This window comes from Aspergillus alliaceus (assembly GCF_009176365.1).
Source record: "Aspergillus alliaceus strain CBS 536.65 unplaced genomic scaffold BDW43scaffold_63, whole genome shotgun sequence".
In the NCBI taxonomy this organism is placed as follows: domain Eukaryota; kingdom Fungi; phylum Ascomycota; class Eurotiomycetes; order Eurotiales; family Aspergillaceae; genus Aspergillus; species Aspergillus alliaceus.
In genome coordinates this window covers 131,869-152,021 of record NW_022474746.1, presented here as the reverse complement: position 1 = coordinate 152,021, position 20,153 = coordinate 131,869, and the positions used below count along the sequence as shown (strand labels likewise).

Here is a 20,153-nt window from a genome sequence, read left to right as displayed (position 1 = left end):
ACATACGATACGACTGTCACTGCTAGGCTTCACGGCAGCAGGGCAGCTCACTCTGTATAATAGCTAAATTAACGTGCCACATACATGGATATTGTACATACACATGGAGTGGCTGGGTGGTATGATGTTTATGTTTGCATTAGCGGGCGTTCTGCACTTTGTTGCCTTATAGATTAGCGTAATCAGTATTTTTTTATCCTTTGTTTTTTGTTTGGATGAAGAGATACTCTGTCGTGGTTATGGTTAGATCCCGAACCCATGTTACTTCAAAAGCTTGACATTTCCAATAAATACATCGACCTATGCATATCTTGCTATATCTCTCCTCTTTCACTCTATATCATCATCTATTATGGTTTATATATATAGATGTGGTAACGCTGCATGATTGATACTATTTACCATTTTGTATGTCCGTGAAATGGGACACCTTTAAAGTAAACATCCAAAAAAGTTATTAAAGATCTCTTTATTAGGTGGGTGTCTACGTTGAATGTTACTCGTGTATGAGTATATGCTGCGCACAACGGAAATCATGCCTGAGGCTATCAGGCCCACCTCCGCACCGCCGCACCGCCCACATCATCATCATCATCATCACCATTGAACATCCAAGGTTAGATCTCCAACTTTTCGACATACCTACCTTACTCCGGCCAATTCGACTTGTGAGTTAGTTAGGAAAATAGTCAGTTCCCTATTACCCTTCTTTCCCGTCGAACAGGAGGGGCTACATGCAGTCATTCGTCCCATCCGTCCCTCATCTTCTCCCCGCTCCATGAACGTCGGACTGGATAATAGCGCTGCCTGACCCTTGGTTGAGCTCAACTAACAGACAAATAGACCCGGACTCAACATATCTTAAACATATCTCCTACGTACTACAAGAGACACATAGCTCAGTTTCCTACAACAGCTAACCCCTCCTGAGCCAACTCAACCTCCTGAACCCATCCATACAAACAAACCACCCGCAATGGCTCAACTCAATTATCGCACCATCAACATCGACGTGCTGGACCCCGAGTCCTCCGCCAACTTTCCCATGGAAACCCTCCTCCCTTCTAACCTCCCAGCCCCGACCACATCCAGCGACGCCGCAAACGTCGCCGCCCAGGTGCGCCAGCTACTCCGCAGCGGAGACTCCGAGGGAGCTCTGCGGGCTGCCCTCGATACGGCCCCGCTAGGCGGAGACGACCGCGCGAAGGAGGTTCATCTGGCTACCGTCGTGGAGGTGCTACAGGGTATCCGGCAGGGCGAGATGACAAGAGTGTTGGAGGGGGTGTGCAGTGGACCGGGTGGTTCCGAGAGGGCGGATTGCTTGATGAAGTATTTGTATGTTCTGTCTTACTTACAAATTCTTGCTCTGTTACTCGGTGGTATTGTCTCATGAATCTTGGTGCTGATTGTTATCTTAGATATAAGGGTATGGCGGCACCTGGGCCCAGCAGCGGGACACAATCGCCTCGTAAGTCGGTCTCGCCACAGAGCACCGGGTTCTCGCAGATTCAGGCCAGGAACGCCGGCGAGGGCGGCGGTAGTCAGCAGATGAGTGTTCTGCTGAGCTGGCATGAGAAGTTGGTGGATCTGACGGGGACTGGGTCGATTGTTCGTGTGATGACAGATCGGAGGACGGTCTGATTGGGCACTTATATTCTGAGAACTGGTATGAGGAGGTAGGGGATAGATAAACTGGCGATTGGGAGGATCGTTGATATTCGAAATGTGTTTCGTTCGTGCTGTGTTTTATACTTCGCTGTCTTCGCTTTTTTGTCTTCCTCCGGCCCCGCAAATGGATGATATCCTAGATTGTAACCGTATAGTATACATATTGCGAACAAAAATAGTTTACAATGCCATCCGTCTCATTTCTGATTTGAGAAATCGCCACCGCCCAGAATATCCTTCAAGTTGATCTCTCCACTACCCCTAGCCAGAGGCTGGGCCTGATCTTTCCCTTCCTTCCATCCAATCATGTAGATCAACCTGAACGTCGCGGGGATACCCCTCGACTCTTCATCCTTGTGCAATTGCCGATAGATGGCCTCGTTGGCGAGTAACACATCGCGCGACATGGGCCCCAGCTCCCGATGCAAAATGGCATTGTTCTCGCCCATCGCCTGCAAGTCCTGCATGAGTGCAAACGTATCCGGGTACTCCACCACGATATCCTCCACATCGACCGTAAGCATCTTGAACCCAGCCTTATTCAACAGCCCGCCTACATCCCGCACATCCGCCAATGGCGAAACATGCGGGCTGACACCGCCCCGCCGTTCAGAGTCCGCCAGCTGCAACGACGTACGGAGCTCGAACAAGGTATCGCCACCAAACATCGCTGCAATAAACGGACAATCCGGCTTAAGGATCGAGTTCACCTGCGCCAGCAGCGAGGGCAGATCATTGATCCAGTGTATTGAGAGGGAAGACAAGACGGCGTCGAAGGTGTTCGGCGCATAAGGAAGAGTCTCAAGATCGGGGATGACCTCGCGGGTGATGACAATTTCCTTATTGAAGGGCTCGTCCGCATCTCGGTGGAGAAGAGCATGCGAGGTGTCGACGCAAGTGAGGTTCGAGATGCGGGTCGCGAGGGGCGGAGAATTCGGGTTGATGGGGTCTAGGTCGGGCATTGTTAAGGCGCGGGCAATGTTGCAACTGTTTGCACCGAGATCGAGGACATTCGGAATGTCCCGTTTGATGTCCTGCCATTCGCACCCTTAGTCTCTTGTTATCTTTTCGAATATGGGATGTAACAATGGAAACGCACCAGTAATCGCTCGCATAGCCGGATGGCGACCTCGTCTTTGATGTAATCTGTCTTCCGGCTCTCGTCTACGTTCTGGGCTGCGCGGTCTTTCTGTAGGTGCTTTACTTTGCGGTTGAAGATCTCCAGGACGGGACTTCCGGGCGTCTGGCTGGCGTAGGTTCTGGTTGTTGTTGCTCTGTATGTGAATGATCGGGGTGAAAACACCGCCGGGCGGAAGATATGGCGGAGAGACATGCTGATGTTTTGGGAAGGTCAATTGTCTCTTTTGGGTTGAGGGAAAGGGCTTAATGGCATTGCGTCTGCGTGTAGTGTTGGGGAGGTAGAAGTTGGTGAAGATGAAAATGCGGGAAGTTTGCGGCGTGACGTCGGCGGATCTTTAAATTTAAATCCTGAATTAATTCCCATCAACTCCGCATTTCGCGCGCTGTCAACAACTTCGTCCCCGCAGGCTTGAGCCTGTTTATCAAATTCAATCCATTTATGGGTGATTTTTAAGGGACAATCTCCATCATCTTCATAAAGAAACTGTGAGGTCTTCTTGTGATCGCGTATGTACAGATCAGTCTACCCCCTTATTGGGGTAATGGGTCGGTCGCGCTACAGTTTCTTTAGATCTACAAGGCTAATGTATACTAGTATAGGGCATGACTGGTTTGACCGTATGTGATTAGTTTTAGCTTTATCAACATGTCGCGCCCGTTCCCTTACGCCTACGTCTCCTGTCCTTGTGCCGACACACCTCTCCCCGACCCAGTCAGGAAACGGAGATCAAGAGAGACTTCCCACAAGGCCAATCCGGAGGGCATCAAAGCGCCAGTTGCTCAGGACTATGACTCTGAGGACGAGCGCACGTTTGACCCACGATCTCCTCGATCCAACTTTTCTTTGTATCCCCCGGAGCAACTTCTTTACTGCGAGGACTGTCATCAGATCAAGTGTCCCCGATGTATAACGGAAGAAATTGTGTGCTGGTACTGTCCCAACTGTCTGTTTGAGACACCGAGTAGCATGGTTCGGAGCGAGGGGAATCGGTAGGTTACTATTCTTTTTGATTGTACTCGGTAACCCTCACCGAACGAATGCTAAGGAGGGTTATTGCAGATGCGCTAGGAACTGCTTCAACTGCCCAATATGCACCGCTCCTCTCGCAGTCAGCACATTAGAGAATGTCATCGGAGGGGGCAGCCAACAGGGCCCATGGGTGCTATCATGCGGCTATTGCATGTGGACGACTCTAGACATCGGCGTCAAATTCGATAAGCCCACCAACATCCGCACGCAACTGTCCAAGATGACGGATTCTTCCCGAGGAAGACAGATGTCCAAGACCTTCAGCGATCTCAAATCTCCGTTATCCACATATTCCTCGATTGAAGATCAGTTTCCGTCGCCTAGCGAGATCAGAGATGAATTCAACCCCGCCAACGAGCAGTCTGGGCCGTTAAACCCAGAGGCTAGATTTCAGGCACTGAAGAGTTTCTACAAAAATCAGATAGCAGCGACCTCTTCATCACCTACAGACCCTTTAGCTGACTTCGGGGCCGGATTCTCTTCCCCCGGAGCGCTGAACCGCATCATGTCACTCTACACCTCATCGTCGCGGCTCGGCAGTCTCTACGGCGGAGCTAACAAAAAGCCGAAATCCAAGCCTCCAGTAATGCGAGAAGCTCTCACAACCAGCGAAGGGCTAAGGGTGCCGGCACCCGATGTAGAGAACGCACTTATCCGGCGGATGGCCTCCGGTGACTGCGGATGGGACGGAATGGCTTCCATCGAACAGCGTACTTTCCAATCTCCCGATGCACGGTTCGTGGAAGACCTCCTTCCGCTGCCGGTACTACTTCGCACGAAACGGTCCAAACGTTGCAAGTCGTGCAAGCATATCCTTGTCAAACCCGAGTTCAAACCACAATCAACCCGGTTCCGCATCCGCCTGATCGCCCTCAGCTACATCCCCCTCCCGACTCTCAAGCCCCTTGTCCCCAGTCCATTCGCGGGACTTCCATCGGTCACACCTACGATATCCGGCGCCACGGCCATCCCGAACCTGGACGCCCTATCACCGCTGAAAACTGTCCAACTCCTGCTCACACTGAAAAATCACATGTTTGACCCTGTACGAGTGACACTCGCCACGCCGTCAGTAACACCCGGCCGCGTGGCCTCCAAAGTCACCATCCTGTGCCCGCAATTCGACATTGGCGCTAACAGCGACGTCTGGGACGAGGCCCTGCAGGGCTCAACCGCGCCGGGTGACCAGCGCGCCTCCCGATCGGGCACCTTCGGCTCCACCGAGAAGGTCGCAGAGGCCGGAAAGGTGTGGGACAAGGGACGCAACTGGACCACCGTTGTCCTGGAAGTCGTACCCGGGACGTTACCCGGTGGTGGCACAGGAGACACCCGCGTAAAACCTAACCAAAATCGGGGCGACGATGATGACAGCGACGATGGGGATGACAATTCCATTTCCGACATCAATGCGAATACCTTGGATTGGAGCGGACAAGCGAAAGGCCCTGGTCAACAGCTACAGCCAGATGAAGACGTACTGGAGATCCCTATCTTTGTGCGAATGGAGTGGGACTCCGAGAACCAGATCGACCAGGAACAGTCCGTTGGTAAAGGCCAGTCTACTGACACGGTAAAAAGGGAATTGGCGTATTGGATGGTATTGGGGGTGGGGAGAATTACCCCTGAGATGGGATTGTAAATGTCGATGTCGATGGAATGGTTTGAGATCGGTTGTTGATAGATGTCTTCTTTCCTTTATTCACGTACATACCCTTTTTGTTTGTTTAGTCAAGATGAGTGGAATTTTTAATCATCCTTAGGCCTCGTTGATAAATATATATCTCAGGAACGATGTTCTTTGCGGAGATAGTATGTAGTGAAGAGACTAAATACTGCTAAGCATAAGCTTATCCCGAACGAGAGATCTTGACCACGTGCGCGGCGATAGGGGGCATCATTGACATCTACTAGTACATAAAATCTACGGGGAACGAAGAACCTAAACCACGGACAAAGAGGAAGATATAAACGAGGTGGAAAAAAAGGGAAAAGGTTATTTTTTGTTTTCAACCACGCCGAACAAAAGGAAAAGCCCGGACCAAAAGACCATGAATGATATTATCACATCACATCCTTTTTCATTCAGAGAACCCTAAAACCCGAAGGACCAGATCATGAAGCTACCCACCGCACAGCCATGGAACGTATGCTAATGGAATGCACACAAGACTTGCAGTTCCTCCTCGTCCCAAATGCTTTTTTCTTGCCTACTTCAAGAAAGAAAAACAGGTAAGCCCGCTGTTTCGAATCCCAGACTTATTTTTCTCTCATTGACCTAATCACAGGAAAAAAATATCGAAGACTTTAAAAGGACATAAGGGAGAAAAAGTGCATCTAGAAGTCAGAGGCGCTGCTCTGGGGGAACTCGAAGACGACGTTGCGGCCGGTCAAACGGCGGTAAACTTCGCCGTAGGCATCGAGACGGTGGTCAACACCACCACGCTCCTTCTCATCCAGGATGACCTTGAGGGTCTTGCTGCCATCCTCCTTGGTACGGATGCGCTTGCCAACGATCTCAACGGGGTAAACCAGGTCGGTAAGGATAGAGTCGTGGACAGCGGTCAGAGTGCGGGAACGAGGACGCTTCTGCTTCTGGTTGGTGCGGGAGTTGACAGAGCGCTTGGGCTTGGGCAGGATGCGGCGCTGAGCAACGAAGAGGACGTGGCGGTCGGAGAACTTCTTCTCGAGCTCACGAGTCAGGCTAATTCGAGGAATGTTAGCTCAGGGGTGTTCCCTATTGGAAGAAGGATTTCCAGGTTCAGGGTGTGTAATCGTACCGTTGCTGGATCTTGTGGAATCCCTGGAGGAGAGGGACAGGGACGAAGATGATGACAGCCTTCTTGCCATGGCCGACCTCAACCTGTAAATGATATCAAATCGTCAGATAACTGTGTGGGACAAATTTCAATTGCGCATCTTTAAATTTTTTTTTTCTTAAAGCGCTGGCAGGTGTGACGTGTAGAATCAGAAATTGTTTCTCTGGTCGCTGCTTTCATGAAAGTCCATCGATGGGCACAGTGATCCTTCGTCCCAAGTTGTACCGTCAAGTGACGCACAAACACACATCTTCATTCCACCACACACTTCCGTTCCCGATAGATATCACTTCTTCCAACACATGACCAGAGACAAGTTCTGACGCTGCAATGCACTGTGCCAAATAGATCGGGCAGATCTTACCTCACGGGCAGAGACGAACTGCAGAGGACGAAGGGTGGCCTTCAGGTCCTGTGTGTTGCTCTCCAAGTCGAAGAGAGCGCCAGCGATCGCGTTCTCCAGCTCGGAGGGGTTCTGCCTCGAGGGCGAGTTGAGGGCGATCTTGTTGATAGCAGCCATTTTTGCAGACGAGCGACGGGTAGCGGGCTGTGCTGCTGGTGCTGCCTTTCCTTGTCGCGGGTTGTTGGGGGTCGTGGGAATAAATTCGAGGATTGAAACAGAGGTCCGTCCAGCATCCAATTCTGCTCCGTTTGGTGTGGGATCGGAGGCTCGGCGCCTCGCTTAGCGACACCGCTCTTGTCCCTATATGTTTAGCGCGTTGCCCTCTCGGGGAAAGTCCGGTCCCGTGACCGGTCTGCCCTCGATATTAGGAACATCATTATCTACTTATCAGTTTACTTATTTACATAGTGTACTTGGAAGTAGTCCCTTCCCTTGAAGTAATGATAGAACCAATGCAATCTAAAATCTACTGCATAATTAAATCTGAGGAACAAGAATAAAACCCCTTCACACAGGGGATTCCCTATTTCCTATCAGTACAACATTGGGGGAACCTATCAATCAAAAGAAGAGGGGGAGAAGTCGAAAGGGCCTCTCGCTGAGTATCAAAGAATGTGGCAGCAGCAGAGAAAATAATGAGCAAGACACGAAGATCTGGCATGAGACACACACACGTGCACACACGTGAAATATCACAAAAACAGAAGCACAAGTTGACGCCTGGATATGAGAAATTAAAATAATCACACGCCTTCAAACCGCCCTTTGTGCGGCGCCGTCTCGAACTTCCTAGGCAATTACTCGGTAATCAGCCTGGCATCGAGATTGTTGCATGAAAGAACAAACATTACAGACTGTAAAACCAACACGTAGCCAAGATCAACAAGCACATCCTTCCTTGGCTGTGGCGGTGGATCGGTCTCCCAGGTTGACTCGCGAGTCCTCTGCCGGACGACCACCACCCAATGTAGTCTGGCCCGTACCAGCACCAGCCCCACGTCCGCTCTTCAAACTGCTTTCTGGGATAGCATTGGCAATCGCAGTGAAGACATCGACAACATTCACACCCGTCTTAGCACTAGTCTCGAAAAACAGCAGACCCTCTTCCTCCGCATACGAGCTAGCCTCCCGTGTTGAGACCTTTCGGGCATTTCCGGGAGTGGCATCTTGCTCCTCCTGGAGCTCACCGGCCGCGTCATCTTCGTCAGCAGCCGCGGCAGGTGGCTCCCGTTCACCATCCGGTTGTAACTCCCCAGAAGCTTCGTTCCCGTCGTTCGTCAAGTCCAGCTTATTGCCGACGAGGGCGATCACAATTCCGGGGCTGGCTTGCCGCTGCAGTTCGGCAACCCAGTGTTTGGCCTTTGTAAGGGAGGATGGCTTGGTAACATCGTAGACTACCAGCGCCGCCTGAGCGTTACGGTAGTACATCGGGGCAAGCGAGGCGAATCGCTCCTGACCAGCTGTATCCCAGATTTCGAATTTGATCGTCCGGGTCGGGAGGGAGCATTTTTGGGTCAGGAAAGCAGCTGGAATGATATCAGTACCGAAAGAGAGTTGCAGGCGATGCCACTCAAAATTGAACAACTCTGGATCGCCTACCTCCAATGGTTGGTTCTTTGTTCTCTTGGAAGTCATTGTTGACAAATCGTAGAACCAGCGATGACTGTTAACGGGCGTCCATTGATTCATTTGTCAGTCTTCCAGGTTACTCGTGTACAACGGCAAGAGGCGAGGGAATCAGCCGAGGCCGTACCTTTCCAACTGCCGCCTCTCCCAAAAGTACCAGCTTCACACTACTACTCGGCTTCGGAGTATTTGTGCTGGTTGACTCAGACATGGCTGCAGAGCCCAACGGACGGGTGGCTATACACAATTAGGTTGATTTGCAGGAACGCCAGCACGGACGGTGATTATCAATCTCGTCGATGATTTCAGCTCGCCAGGGGCGGGTAAGGTTGACAAGAAGTTAGAGAGCGGTAAGTAATCAGGGTAGCCTGAAGGAAACGTCAGCCTGGGGACACGAGAGAGCCTAAGTTGGACACCTGGGCAAGGGCCACTAAACGAAAAATGGACAAATGGAAATCTTGTATGTACCAATACCAAGAGAGATAGCGGTGGGCACAAGTACACCGTCGCAAGGTACTGAGAAAGATCGATACCTAGTGAGGCGGAGGGAATTAACGGTCGTCACTTTGAGATGGAGAGACTGCCCCGATCCGGGTTAGCGCATTCCCCTCCAGCACGGTGGCAGTCACGGGATATTCCCGCCTTAACGGATATAGTATATACTTTGATGTCGGACGGTGAAATAGATAGATACATGGTCTGTGTCGCTTATCTCCCCTCTGTTTTATTTTTACTCTCCAGCTCATCGGACGGATTTCATGTCCAGTGCAATGGAATGATGAGACATATCAACTTCTAACTGGCGAAAACAGTACCCAACTCACCATCGCCTGTCATTGGCACAAGACGAATCTGACCAACACTAGTCGATGAGGTACGCTGTCAATAATGACAACATATCATGCAGGCTAGGCATGACGTGCCAGTATCCTCCAACGAGGGTGATCGCCAGGGAGTTGGGAACCCTTTCCAATGACGCCCAGCCCACTGGCGCGGTCAACGTTGCACAGCATGATTTGTGTAGATCCCCGGGCCGTAGGCTGTAGCTGCCCAAAATTAAAAGAAAAGGATTATAGCCAGAAAACCCCAACCCCAACCCCCCCTCATTGAGTAAAAAGATCATTGGCGCATGCAATGGGAGGGCTCGAACACCTTGATGTTTGCACCAGGATCCACCGAGATAATGCACTGCTTACAAGATTTCCAGCAAATCAAATGCCTGATACTCTGTGTCGCCGCAACCCCCAACCCCCGGGGATAATCTATCCACAGCCGATGTCATGGTCTGTGAGCTGTTGACAATGAAATCGAGGCTTGTACAGAAGGTTATTTGCCGCCTTTGCAGAGGGAGAAAAAAGCAGAGCTTGGATAAGGCACGCCTGTTTCCATTCTTGAAAGGTGCTTGTAATATGATACACGTGCACTCAAAAGAAATACACACAAAAGCCCCACATTGACAATTGAATAAAGGAAAAAAAAAAGTGATATTAAGAGAGAAAAAAGAAAGATAAAATAGCAGAAATGTCTGACCGCGAGGTCGCAAGTTCTAATGTTGGTATCAACCCATGTATCCCAAAAAAAGCCGTTCCGTCTATGCCAAACGCCGAACAAATTCAAACCCGAAGATAATAGCGAGGAAAGAAAAAAAAAAGCACTTTTGGTAAACAGATCGTAGACCTGCGCTGGTTCATGTCAATGGTGAAATTAAAGATGTAAAGAAGGATTCGGGTCGAGAATCAAAATGGCGGCAGCCATGTGGGTCGAAGAGTCGACATGGAAGAAACGTATTAAAAGGTTATAGACCCGAAACCAAAGGTGGACAACGAAGTGAATAGAAGTAATGAAACATAGTGGTACAGAAACTAAGGCATTCCCGTTAGCCATGAAACTGCGGATGAGCAGAAGAACCACTTACAATGAAGATCGACTTCATCGACACGTGAACTCCGCGGACCATGGCGCCAATTAAAACCACAAAATTTTCGCTCGAAACAACAGAACAACGTGATGTGGTTGACAAATGACATTTATTTGGGCGGCGGTGGTGGTGCGCCAGGCTTCTTAACACCGGTGGTATCGTATGCTCCCCGTCCCATGTTGAAAGCGGAAAGATCCCGAATTACCATAACAGATTCTGAGGGAACAATTCGAGTCAGTCGCCACGGTTTATCAGGAAAAAATAAAAAGAAACTATGGAAGTAGATGTTGGAGAAGCAGGAGAACTCACTGAAAGATTAAATAACCACTCGGGGTGCCACTGACCCGGAGTTTCCAATCAAGACAACAATAAAAGGCCGATGGTAAGTATTGATGTGCGTTCTGATTATAGATCAACTGTAGCGACAAACGAGGTACCCAAAAAATCCAAACAAGGGCAGACGGTATTAATGCAGACAACAGATGATGCAGCTGCAGTTGAGATCGGAAAGGTGATCCTTTTAAGAATGCTCAATGCTCTGGCGCTGGGCAAAATAGGCAGGACAATGCAGCACAGACGGCTCCGACAAGTAGATCTGTAAGGCAGGAATGTGACGCCGCTAGATGACCAAGTAATTGGACTGGAAGAATGAGGAATAGTGGAGCTCCAATCACAGTCGATAGGTCGAATTTCCTATTTTTATTTGTATTTTTTCTTTTCGTTTTCCGCTCAAGTGCTCGCGACGTTGTTTATTCTGAATTGTCCTGGTATCTTATTGTTTTAAATCGTGACAAACTGGCGCGTTGCAGGGACGTGCTGGATAAACTCGGAATCAATCTGATCAAACCCCGACCCAGTGACCGAAAGAGGACAAGACTAATGCAGCCAGCAAGGAGAACGATCCTAGCGAGGAGAAAAGTGCCACGGAGGTGAAGCTGTCTGATAACAACCGAATAGGCAATCAACAAAAATCAAGCTCGAATCGACGTATCGTAAGAGTAGGCAGGGCGTTAGTAACGTCACTAAGGATAAGAGGACGTAAGACTAAGAGGACAGGGGCGAAAGTACGGAAGGAGGGAGGACAGGGAGAGTTTATTATAGGATTAAGGAATGAGTGAATGAAGAATTCAGAGACAAGATCCTGAAGGGGGCTTTCTGATATATGTAGTAATGGCCTCAGGGCTTCTTCCTTCATTTATTCACTTTTTTTCCTCTTTCCCTTTTTTCTAAAAAAAAAAGGGAAAAAGTAAAAAGAAAAAAAGTTTGGTTCCGATCATCAGCAACCTAAAAAAAAGGGAAGGGGGGAAAATAAAACAAGATTAATTAAAATAAAAAAATAAAAATAAAATAAAATAAAAACACAAATAAAAAAAAATAATAGTAAGAATATTAAGAGCTGACAGGAACAGGACAAAAGTCAGGAATAATCAGTTCCAGAATATTAGGATAGCTCTGTTTAGCATAGCGGCTCCCTCCCGTCCCGGGGGTAAGGTACGCGACAAGCTGTGGATGCGATCCATCGCCCCTTTCTTTCTTTTTCTTTTCTGGGTGTGTTCTGCGCACCTCCCCCAAGGTTCCAGTCCCAGCGTCTGACGGCTATACCCAGGCAGCTGGAAAGTACAGTAAGGTACTCAGTAATTACCGTAATTTCCCTTTGTCCACCCTCCTTGTCCATCGCTTGTTCATTGATTAGTCTGGTTCTTACTACGTCTTACCTGAGATGATCCTGCTGGTTTCAGGCTTATTCTGTCCTATCCAATTTACTCCGACTAGAGTCAAGGGACTCAGCGTTCCAGCTGACAGCTGATTTCAGGAAAGCCACGGGTATCTTTCGGAGTCATCATAACCTAGGTACTAGGGTAGAAGCCCGTCTGTTCCGGATAGAATCTAGCCTGGGTAGTATGGTAACGGAGGAAACCGACCGTAATACTTCCATAGCTACCGACCTACGACAAATGGGGAAATGGGAACAAGAGAAGAAAATCTAAGCTCTCCACCTGTGCTCCGTATATGGGTAGTACTACTATTTGGTTAATTAAAATCTACCTAACCTTCTGAGAACCGATTTCTCGGACACAGCGGACTGGCTTGGTTGCAGGGTGTGGGTGGAGAATTAGCAGCCGCTTCCAGGAACCGCGGATGGATCCGAACCAACACCAATGGGGCTTGTCTTGATTGCTCTCGCATGGTGTCTTATGGGGTTTCAGTGATTTATTAGAGATACAGCTACAGTCAGAGGCCCCTGATGAGTTACCTTATTATCTAGTGATTCCCCAAAGCTCTATACTATTTCCAACCCCTTAGATAGGCTTCTTTATTCGTTTACCCAATTCGGCCTAACCTTTTCCGTTTGATCATCCAGATGTAATCCGGTTTCCAAAGCTTTTTGTTTTTACAAGTCTGAGTACCTATCGTACTGTATTGTACAGATCATTTCAAAAGGCATGAAAGGGCAGTTGTCTTGGACACGGATGCGTAGTGTATGAGCACCTGATAGAGCGCTGTCCATGCAGAGACATGTAAGTACACATCTACTGCAAATGAGTACTAAGTAAAACGTATGTGGCGCCATGTTTGATAGGTAAGGCATGCAAAAAGTACGTCAAGGCCTAAGGCCCCAGAACTTGTAGGGTATCTACTAGGGTAGGTAATTGTACCTTAGTAAGTGTAATGTAAATGGTGGTTCTCCATAGAACCAATCCAGAAGCTTTTTCTGCCCTGTACCTGCTGTAGTCACCTACTAAGTCTCGGGAGACTATTATGACCCAAATTATTGTTTATTGATTCGATACTTCCAGCTAGCTCGATCCACTGGGTCTCCTGACTGATACGGTGGCGATTGGTTGTTTGCCGACTTAGATCTCTGTTTGATGTATGGAGGGTTACATTTTTGCATCTCCATGAAAGGAAATAGTGCTCCAACATGTCCAGCAGATTGTTGCTAATTTTGACCTCATTTATTCCTTTTTCATTTTTTACCCTTGTCTTTTCTTTTTTTTTTCGACTATTTCATTAATTCCCGGCCACCAGGGAAATTGGGCTACCTAGCAATAGGGGGGAGTACAGTGTGGATCCTTTCTAATAGCGATCAATGACCCAGCAAACCCACAGTTACCCGCCCCGTTACGTATTATATGCGACCATCATTCTTCTCACGACCTTCTAGTCCTTCTAGCGTATCGTCTGTCTGTTTCTCCCCGCGACCACCAACAGGGCGAGTAATTGATTTTCTCCGTTTGTCCTACGAATCAGGACGTGGGTTTTCTCCCATGGCTCTGGCCCTTCTAGACTTTTCCCTCCTGTTCCAGTGGGTTTCTTCTGGGGTAACGGCATTGATCTACTGATGTACCCCGATTTACCTACATATATTTGTTACACTGTCGTCAGGTCGCATGTCTACGCCAGCCATACCGTGTTATTGGCCGACTGTAATTTACCACTCCACAACGACCGCCCACTGAGCGTTCGCCACAATGGGGCAGCATCTCCAACGGGAGCATGGGCGGCAGAATAGTTGAGTTGTGCCGAGATGGCTCAACTTCCAGCCACAGGATTGATTCATACTGCAAACTGTGGGTTCTTTGTTCTGGCCTGTACCAGATGGAAACGGAAACGCCCAATGTTTGACAAGGATTCGCTTAGTTACCTAGTCTTAGCGTTCAACATGTTTCAAATGGGGCCAGAAATACGTTTGTATCTCGATTCATGAATTGATTATCTTGTACTTTGGACACATCTGTCAAAGAAACAACCTGGCAAAGAAACCGATCAAATCAGAGGTTGAGGCGTTACAACAGGCTTGTAGTTAATCACACAGCCAAGAGTTCCATCGTTCCAATGAGAGGGAAGTGACAGGTAAATCTGACGACGCTAATGCTTCAGATGGGTGTACATTTTGTCATCGTTCGGAACAGTGAAAGGTGAACAATCAAGCCCAAACAGGCTACAAACAGAAAAGGAAAAAAAAACCACTTGCCTTTTTCCTATGGTACCCTCTTGTCATCGCCCCAGCAGTTGCCAACACGAACAGAGTGATTCCAGAATCCTTCTGGAAGTTCCATCCGGACAGTGCGGTACCATGGTTCCATTGCGGATCGTGCCATGAGCTTATGGGTCTTCCTACAATGGAAATGGTATCTTGTCCTCTTGATTGCTGTCTCGCTTTTCTGCTTTAGGGCGTAAACTGGAGACCTCCCACCCTAGCCTTCTCGGGTATTATAGTCGATCAACTGACTCGGATAATACAGCTAAGAGGACACTAGAGACGGGAGAACAAAGGAATCCGTCTAAAGAACCGTTGGACTTGCCCATTTCTAGGGAGAGGGTGGGAAGTTAGCCGATTGTTCCGCTTCCGCGCCCATCAATCAGGCATGGTCGATGGTGGTATTCCTACTAAAGCTAAATAATCGTGACATTATTAGCGATTATTAGATAATTATTGGGGTTGTTAGACGAGCCTTAGCTGCAAGTTAGGGCAAATAAATAGGCAGGGGATTTCTTTGTGGATCAATCCGATGACGGCCGATTATAGCCAAAGGCAAAGAGTGACCTGTCCAACAGCCACGTCCACGCATACACAACGAACTGAACACAACGACAAAAAGCAACAAAGAATGTTGCTGTATGCCTGCATAATTCATTCCTAATTCAATGTACCCGGCGCACCCCCTATCCCGGAGCATTGCATTTACACGAAAAATTGCTGGGATACCCCATGAATCATGTCTGAAAAGACTAGGTCTGGACCGTGCCACTCTCCTCGCAGGGCGGGTATGCTGTGTCTGGCTGCCGGTAACTCTTCCTACAGACGATCATCTTAGTAGAAGAATCATGTACCTGCGATCTACAGATCCGTTGTGAAACAATGGAAGCCAGGAATTGGGTGAAGAGGTCTGATCGCCATGCAGGAGACCCTGCCTTGCTGAACTATTGATTATTGGTTGGATGGGATTAAAACAGGGGAGTTTGTTGTTTGAATAGTGATTGGAATGTACATTGTTTGCATATTACTGCAGTAGGTTCAAAACATGTAGCAAAGTAATCTTGTGGCTTTTCCCTTTCTTATTTTTTGGAACATAATGTTTGGGATATTTTGTTGGTGTAGAGCAGAGCACTGCAATTTTCAATGCTTTCATGTATTGGAGATCAATCACATTCTTCACTCACACAATTTAAAAAATTCCCCTTCTAATTTATCAAATAGACATTGGTGATTGGGAATTTTCTTTTTCTTTTCAGAAAGACAAAAGAAAAGAGAAACCAAGCCCCGTGCTGTGCATTATATTAAATCTTTTTTCACATGCATATATATTATTTCACTTACTCAACCGCCATCTCGCCCCCAAAATCTAAATCTTCCTCCCAGTTCCTATGTAGGGCCTCGGAGCTCTGCAATAGGTGAGAAAAATGAGAAGCCATCTTCGCAATCACCAACAATCCAATGTCAAGGCCAACAGACAGATCCACTCTCCAGTTCGTACAAGTTACCAAGAAATGAATAACCTTTCCCTTCGGGAGCCTCACATGCAGAGAGGATTTCCCGGGCTTGGTTCACTAGTAGAGCCGCGGAAATGCAGCCGGGATTTTAGCGTCGAAGCCACGGGATGGAATTCTAGAAGGGGGAACTGATCGGTAGCGATTACCAATCAGATAGTGGACTGAGGAATATTTCATTTAGCTTGCCAGCCTTGATATTATTATTACCTATCTCATGTGCAACTTGTCCTTGGGAGTTCTGGAATCCCGTCCTTACAGGGAACGCTCTCTGTAGAGTTCCCATAGTGTTACCACGCCTCCTGGAGATCGCTTGAATAATTAATCGTCTTATTGTTCTATCGAAACCGAGTCAGCTGGTCACTCTAGGATGTAGATCAAGCCAACCATGATGATCAGGTACCAAAGTACAGTCGCTGTTTATTCTCGGTAAGTCCAGGGCGAAGCAAGCTAACGCACCCACCCGCCATTCTGGAACCCCTGTTCCCTTCCCCGTCTCGGCCAGAACCTTACTCCGTACATACAGTGCTTCTCCTGTCTTACTGCATCACAAAAAAAAAAAAAAAAAAAAAAAAAAAAAAAAAAAAAAAAAGAGGCAAAAAGGGAAAAAGGGAAAAAGGGAAAAAAAGTCTGCGTCTTCAGCCTCTTCTTTACCATCCTGGATGTTTGACCCGGACTATTGGATGTCTGATCAACGGCTTCCCGTCTGTCTGTCAGTCACCATCGCAACCTTTCGTCAATGAGGCGAATGGTGGTCATGAAGGTGTGCTATTCTACGGTTGACACATTTTTATTCTTAGGCACCCGTGGACCATTTCCGCGATATCGGTACGATTGCGATCCAGAACTGTCGATCAACAATATCCCGGCTCTGATATAATACAGAGTGGTACTGGTCATTGGACATGTTTGTGATGAGTTTGATGAGCTGACCCGACGCACGCGTGGCAGTTGAGGGTCGTGGGATCTGAGCACTAAAAATAAAATAAAAAGTACGGATCAAAGTACTAGTATGTCAACGACACCCAGCCGTCTCCGATATGACTATTCGGAATACATACGGAAAGTTGCCGGATTCCTGATCACCAAGGTTCCTAGGCTTGGCTGTATCGATCGATGATAATCGTGCAGCTGCAGCTCTGGAATGCTGGGGCCCCCTACATACAGACATGTTGCAAACATATTGCCGACAGGGGGAGAGACAACTCCACGGCTTCACTCGGCAATATATCGAACACAGTCCTCATTGCAATCCTGGATAACCTATCAATCGATATCCAATAGGCTGCAGGGGAGTGGACTGTAGCTCCGTAGTGGATATGTATTCAGACGCGAGGAGACCCATGGATGATTGACAATAACGCACCATCCCTACCTTTAGTGGGGGAACTAATGCTTTTGATTCGTCCGGATGTGTCCCGCTGATCATGGTAAACTTTTTTTGTTTGATTTCCCCTTCCCAGGATTCTGGTTCCCCGAAGATGAGGTATCTTCAGAGTATGCACCGACCGACCTCTCGATACAGAGGATCAAAGTAAGTTGATCAATTCGACCCATCACTTGTGGCAGCATGCCACCAAGTGTTTGTGAGCATAAAGCTTCTATGCTTGTGAGCATGCATGTATGTATCCTCTAGGTTCTTAGTACTCTTCACAAGGTACTTTTGTACTCTCATTGCTAGGTAGAAGATACTTTCCGATACAGGTTCTCAAATCATTCAATCGAGCTTGAATTGATACATCGCAATGCGGAAGTCAGCTTTCTCTCGCTGCTGGCGTCATTAATTATTGAGTTTCTCTTGCATTCTCTGTCGCCACATTCCAATGAAGTTTGCTTCCAATTCACAAGACAATTTGTAAGAGTTGTAGCTGTGCTGGGGCTATGCTTGTCGGATGTTGTACTTGTTGTCAGCTACGGGGTACGCTTATGTTCGATCACTCTCATGCAAAGTAGGGCCATACGGTAGTTTACTAGTACTCCGTATAAAACATTCACTGCACTACACTACTTTCCTGGCTCCAGCCATTCTTACAGAGTTTTCCAGTTCAGCTATGGAAGGAGCAGCCAAATATGAGTAAACCCATACAATGAGAACTATGGATGTAGGTTAAATGGCGAGGAAAAATGTGTATACAAGCTAGGACCGATAACGTGATTGATAAAAGATTGTACTCTGCCTTAGGTGTCACCAAAGGGACGTGACCACTGAGTATTTCATTTCTCTCCGAGGCATCATGATCCGTTGTTGCCGCCGTGTCTCAAAATACAATTGTATGCCATTTCAAACTTCGAGGGCATATTAGTGAAGGTGATCGAGACGTGAAGAAGCAGCTAGACTTACCTGTTCATCAGTCTGACAAATTATTACGCGTGGTCCGCTGGCATCCGTCTTGGAGATGTCCGTCACAGTCTGATTATCGGAGGGCCCTTGGTCATTAGCTGATGCATCAATCGCAACTCCTAGGCAGTGGCATTTTTCGACAACGGAGCTCCTCAATAGGGCACTCTTCTCGCCAATCCCACCAGCGAAGACAAGAGCGTCAACTTTTCCTTCTAGTTTCACAAAGTAGTTACCTACATACCCCACAATGCGGTCGACAACAATGTCGAAAGCAAGCTTATGCTGTGAACTTGGGGGTTTCTCAACAGCTATCTGGGCAAAGTCCGTGGTTCCAGTGAGCGCTTTCCAGCCAGATTTCTTGTTAAGAATTTCTTCGGCCTTGGATAGGCCTTAGTCAGCTAACTCGTTGCTCTCCCGACCAATCTCAAGAACTTACTGTGCTAATATGCATTTCTTTAGTACTTGCAGGGCTCAACTTTCCTGCTTCACTTGTGTAATGGAACACAAGTCTGTCAAGCACATATTAACCATCACAGGTCAGAGCTAACTTCTCGGGAATACTCACGATGGGTCGATGTCACCACTACGAGTGGCACCGGGTAAGCCGGCCAAGGGAGTAAGTCCCATTCTAAGAATATCCATCAGCATATATCTTCCAATCCCGGTGAAGGCCATCCATACGACGTATCAATAGACTTGCCTGCTTTGATAGCGCATACTGAAGCACCACTTCCAATATGCATCGCAATCACATTAGTCTGTTCCGCTGGCTTGCCGAGAGATTGAGCTACTGAACGTAGGATGAAGGAGTAGCTAATCCCGTGAAACCCGTATTTTCGAAGTCCATTTGCTTTCGCGGTATCCTGATTGATTGGGTACGTCTTTACATATTCTGGTAGGGTCTGGTGGAAAGCAGAGTCGAAGAACGTGATACTCTTAACAGAGGGAAGTTCCTTTCTACAGAGTCGAATGATCTCCAAAGCTGAGAAATTATGTCTGTCACCAGTCAGGAGGGCGCTCTGGTTGAAGGAACATGGGCTCTACATACAGTGGAGCTAGATCTTCCAGTCTTTCCAGGTGGTGATAGGTTTCGTCGGTGATTACCACTGAGCGCTCATAGTCTCCCCCATGAACAACTCGATGACAAATAAACGCCAAATCATCACTGCTGGCGACTTCGGATAGATTAGGATCCGACAAGCATCGTTTCAGGAGGAACTTGAATGCATCTTGAGGGGTGGTCAAATCTTCCTTGAGTTGCTCCTTGTGGTTCGTCGAACCCCGGGTGTATTTAAACTTTGCTGGCGGAGCCGTGATCCCTGAGATCTGTGCATTGGCAACTACCTTGGGGGGGGTCTCAAAGGTATAAAAGGTGATCTTCACCGAGGACGATCCAGCGTTAACCGAGAGGATCGATTTGCGTGTCATGTTGAAGCGTTGAACTGAGATGAGATATTCTATATCCGCGGGGTGACAGGCTGACAGGGACTTGAAAATAATAGGCAACTGGATTATAGCTCTTCTCTTCTGCTGATATATTCATGAAAAGGACCAATCTACTATATTGTTCACGTTGGTGGGCCAAAATTTCCTGCTGAGGTGCAGTCGGTGATGTCAGGGCCTTCCCATGGTGACGTATGTAGTTGGGGGACCCGACAACCTGGAACTGGAACTGAATATATCTCCGATGAACCCTTATTTAATCCAAGGATTTTATG

General features: G+C 47.9%; 6 protein-coding genes across 6 annotated transcripts; 2 read left to right on the top strand and 4 right to left on the bottom strand.

Annotated features, from left to right (window-relative positions):
• The first annotated feature begins 581 nt into the window (after positions 1-581).
• On the top strand, positions 582-1,883 carry BDW43DRAFT_290947 (actin-related protein 2/3 complex subunit 5 family protein). Its single transcript, XM_032043557.1, has 3 exons — positions 582-688; positions 844-1,335; positions 1,419-1,883. Exons 2-3 carry the CDS (start codon positions 977-979, stop codon positions 1,639-1,641), a joined length of 582 nt encoding a protein of 193 aa, XP_031895422.1. The 5' UTR covers positions 582-688; positions 844-976; the 3' UTR covers positions 1,642-1,883.
• BDW43DRAFT_315803 (uncharacterized protein) lies at positions 1,866-3,001 on the bottom strand (the record flags this gene model as incomplete). The annotated part of the gene is made up of 2 exons (XM_032048146.1): positions 1,866-2,702; positions 2,768-3,001. 2 exons carry the CDS (start codon positions 2,999-3,001, stop codon positions 1,866-1,868), a joined length of 1,071 nt encoding a protein of 356 aa, XP_031895421.1.
• Positions 3,002-3,253: 252 nt separating this feature from the next.
• On the top strand, positions 3,254-5,629 carry BDW43DRAFT_214600 (putative dynactin Arp1 p62 subunit RO2). Its single transcript, XM_032039311.1, has 3 exons — positions 3,254-3,354; positions 3,404-3,798; positions 3,869-5,629. The coding sequence occupies exons 2-3, from the start codon at positions 3,455-3,457 to the stop codon at positions 5,475-5,477; spliced, it is 1,953 nt and encodes a 650-aa protein (XP_031895420.1). The 5' UTR covers positions 3,254-3,354; positions 3,404-3,454; the 3' UTR covers positions 5,478-5,629.
• A 1-nt stretch (position 5,630) lies between these two features.
• Positions 5,631-7,288, bottom strand: BDW43DRAFT_214572 (40S ribosomal protein eS7). Its single transcript, XM_032039310.1, has 3 exons — positions 7,019-7,288; positions 6,616-6,698; positions 5,631-6,539 (listed from the first exon to the last, which is right to left on the bottom strand). The coding sequence occupies exons 1-3, from the start codon at positions 7,172-7,174 to the stop codon at positions 6,173-6,175; spliced, it is 606 nt and encodes a 201-aa protein (XP_031895419.1). The 5' UTR covers positions 7,175-7,288; the 3' UTR covers positions 5,631-6,172.
• Positions 7,289-7,323: 35 nt separating this feature from the next.
• BDW43DRAFT_290925 (Rab family GTPase) lies at positions 7,324-9,235 on the bottom strand. The gene is made up of 3 exons (XM_032043556.1): positions 8,811-9,235; positions 8,657-8,720; positions 7,324-8,583 (listed from the first exon to the last, which is right to left on the bottom strand). Exons 1-3 carry the CDS (start codon positions 8,892-8,894, stop codon positions 7,937-7,939), a joined length of 795 nt encoding a protein of 264 aa, XP_031895418.1. The 5' UTR covers positions 8,895-9,235; the 3' UTR covers positions 7,324-7,936.
• Positions 9,236-18,122: 8,887 nt separating this feature from the next.
• Positions 18,123-19,863, bottom strand: BDW43DRAFT_322906 (putative acetate kinase; the record flags this gene model as incomplete). The annotated part of the gene is made up of 6 exons (XM_032049644.1): positions 18,123-18,143; positions 18,436-18,813; positions 18,872-18,944; positions 19,001-19,063; positions 19,117-19,431; positions 19,484-19,863. The coding sequence occupies 6 exons, from the start codon at positions 19,861-19,863 to the stop codon at positions 18,123-18,125; spliced, it is 1,230 nt and encodes a 409-aa protein (XP_031895417.1).
• Positions 19,864-20,153: the final 290 nt, after the last annotated feature.

What these genes read in the sequence shown, in the direction of transcription:
- BDW43DRAFT_290947 (XM_032043557.1), top strand. Translation starts at nt 977, where the DNA reads ATGGCTCAACTCAATTATCGCACCATCAACATCGACGTGCTGGACCCC. An exon ending in GATTGCTTGATGAAGTATTT is followed by an intron (nt 1,336 to 1,418) that starts GTATGTTCTGTC and finishes TTGTTATCTTAG; the next exon opens with ATATAAGGGTATGGCGGCAC.
- BDW43DRAFT_214600 (XM_032039311.1), top strand. Translation starts at nt 3,455, where the DNA reads ATGTCGCGCCCGTTCCCTTACGCCTACGTCTCCTGTCCTTGTGCCGAC. An exon ending in GTTCGGAGCGAGGGGAATCG is followed by an intron (nt 3,799 to 3,868) that starts GTAGGTTACTAT and finishes GGGTTATTGCAG; the next exon opens with ATGCGCTAGGAACTGCTTCA.
- BDW43DRAFT_214572 (XM_032039310.1), bottom strand. Translation starts at nt 7,174, where the DNA reads ATGGCTGCTATCAACAAGATCGCCCTCAACTCGCCCTCGAGGCAGAAC. An exon ending in AGTTCGTCTCTGCCCGTGAG is followed by an intron (nt 6,699 to 7,018) that starts GTAAGATCTGCC and finishes TATCATTTACAG; the next exon opens with GTTGAGGTCGGCCATGGCAA. An exon ending in TTCCACAAGATCCAGCAACG is followed by an intron (nt 6,540 to 6,615) that starts GTACGATTACAC and finishes TCCTCGAATTAG; the next exon opens with CCTGACTCGTGAGCTCGAGA.
- BDW43DRAFT_290925 (XM_032043556.1), bottom strand. Translation starts at nt 8,894, where the DNA reads ATGTCTGAGTCAACCAGCACAAATACTCCGAAGCCGAGTAGTAGTGTG. An exon ending in GAGAGGCGGCAGTTGGAAAG is followed by an intron (nt 8,721 to 8,810) that starts GTACGGCCTCGG and finishes GCCCGTTAACAG; the next exon opens with TCATCGCTGGTTCTACGATT. An exon ending in CAAAGAACCAACCATTGGAG is followed by an intron (nt 8,584 to 8,656) that starts GTAGGCGATCCA and finishes ATATCATTCCAG; the next exon opens with CTGCTTTCCTGACCCAAAAA.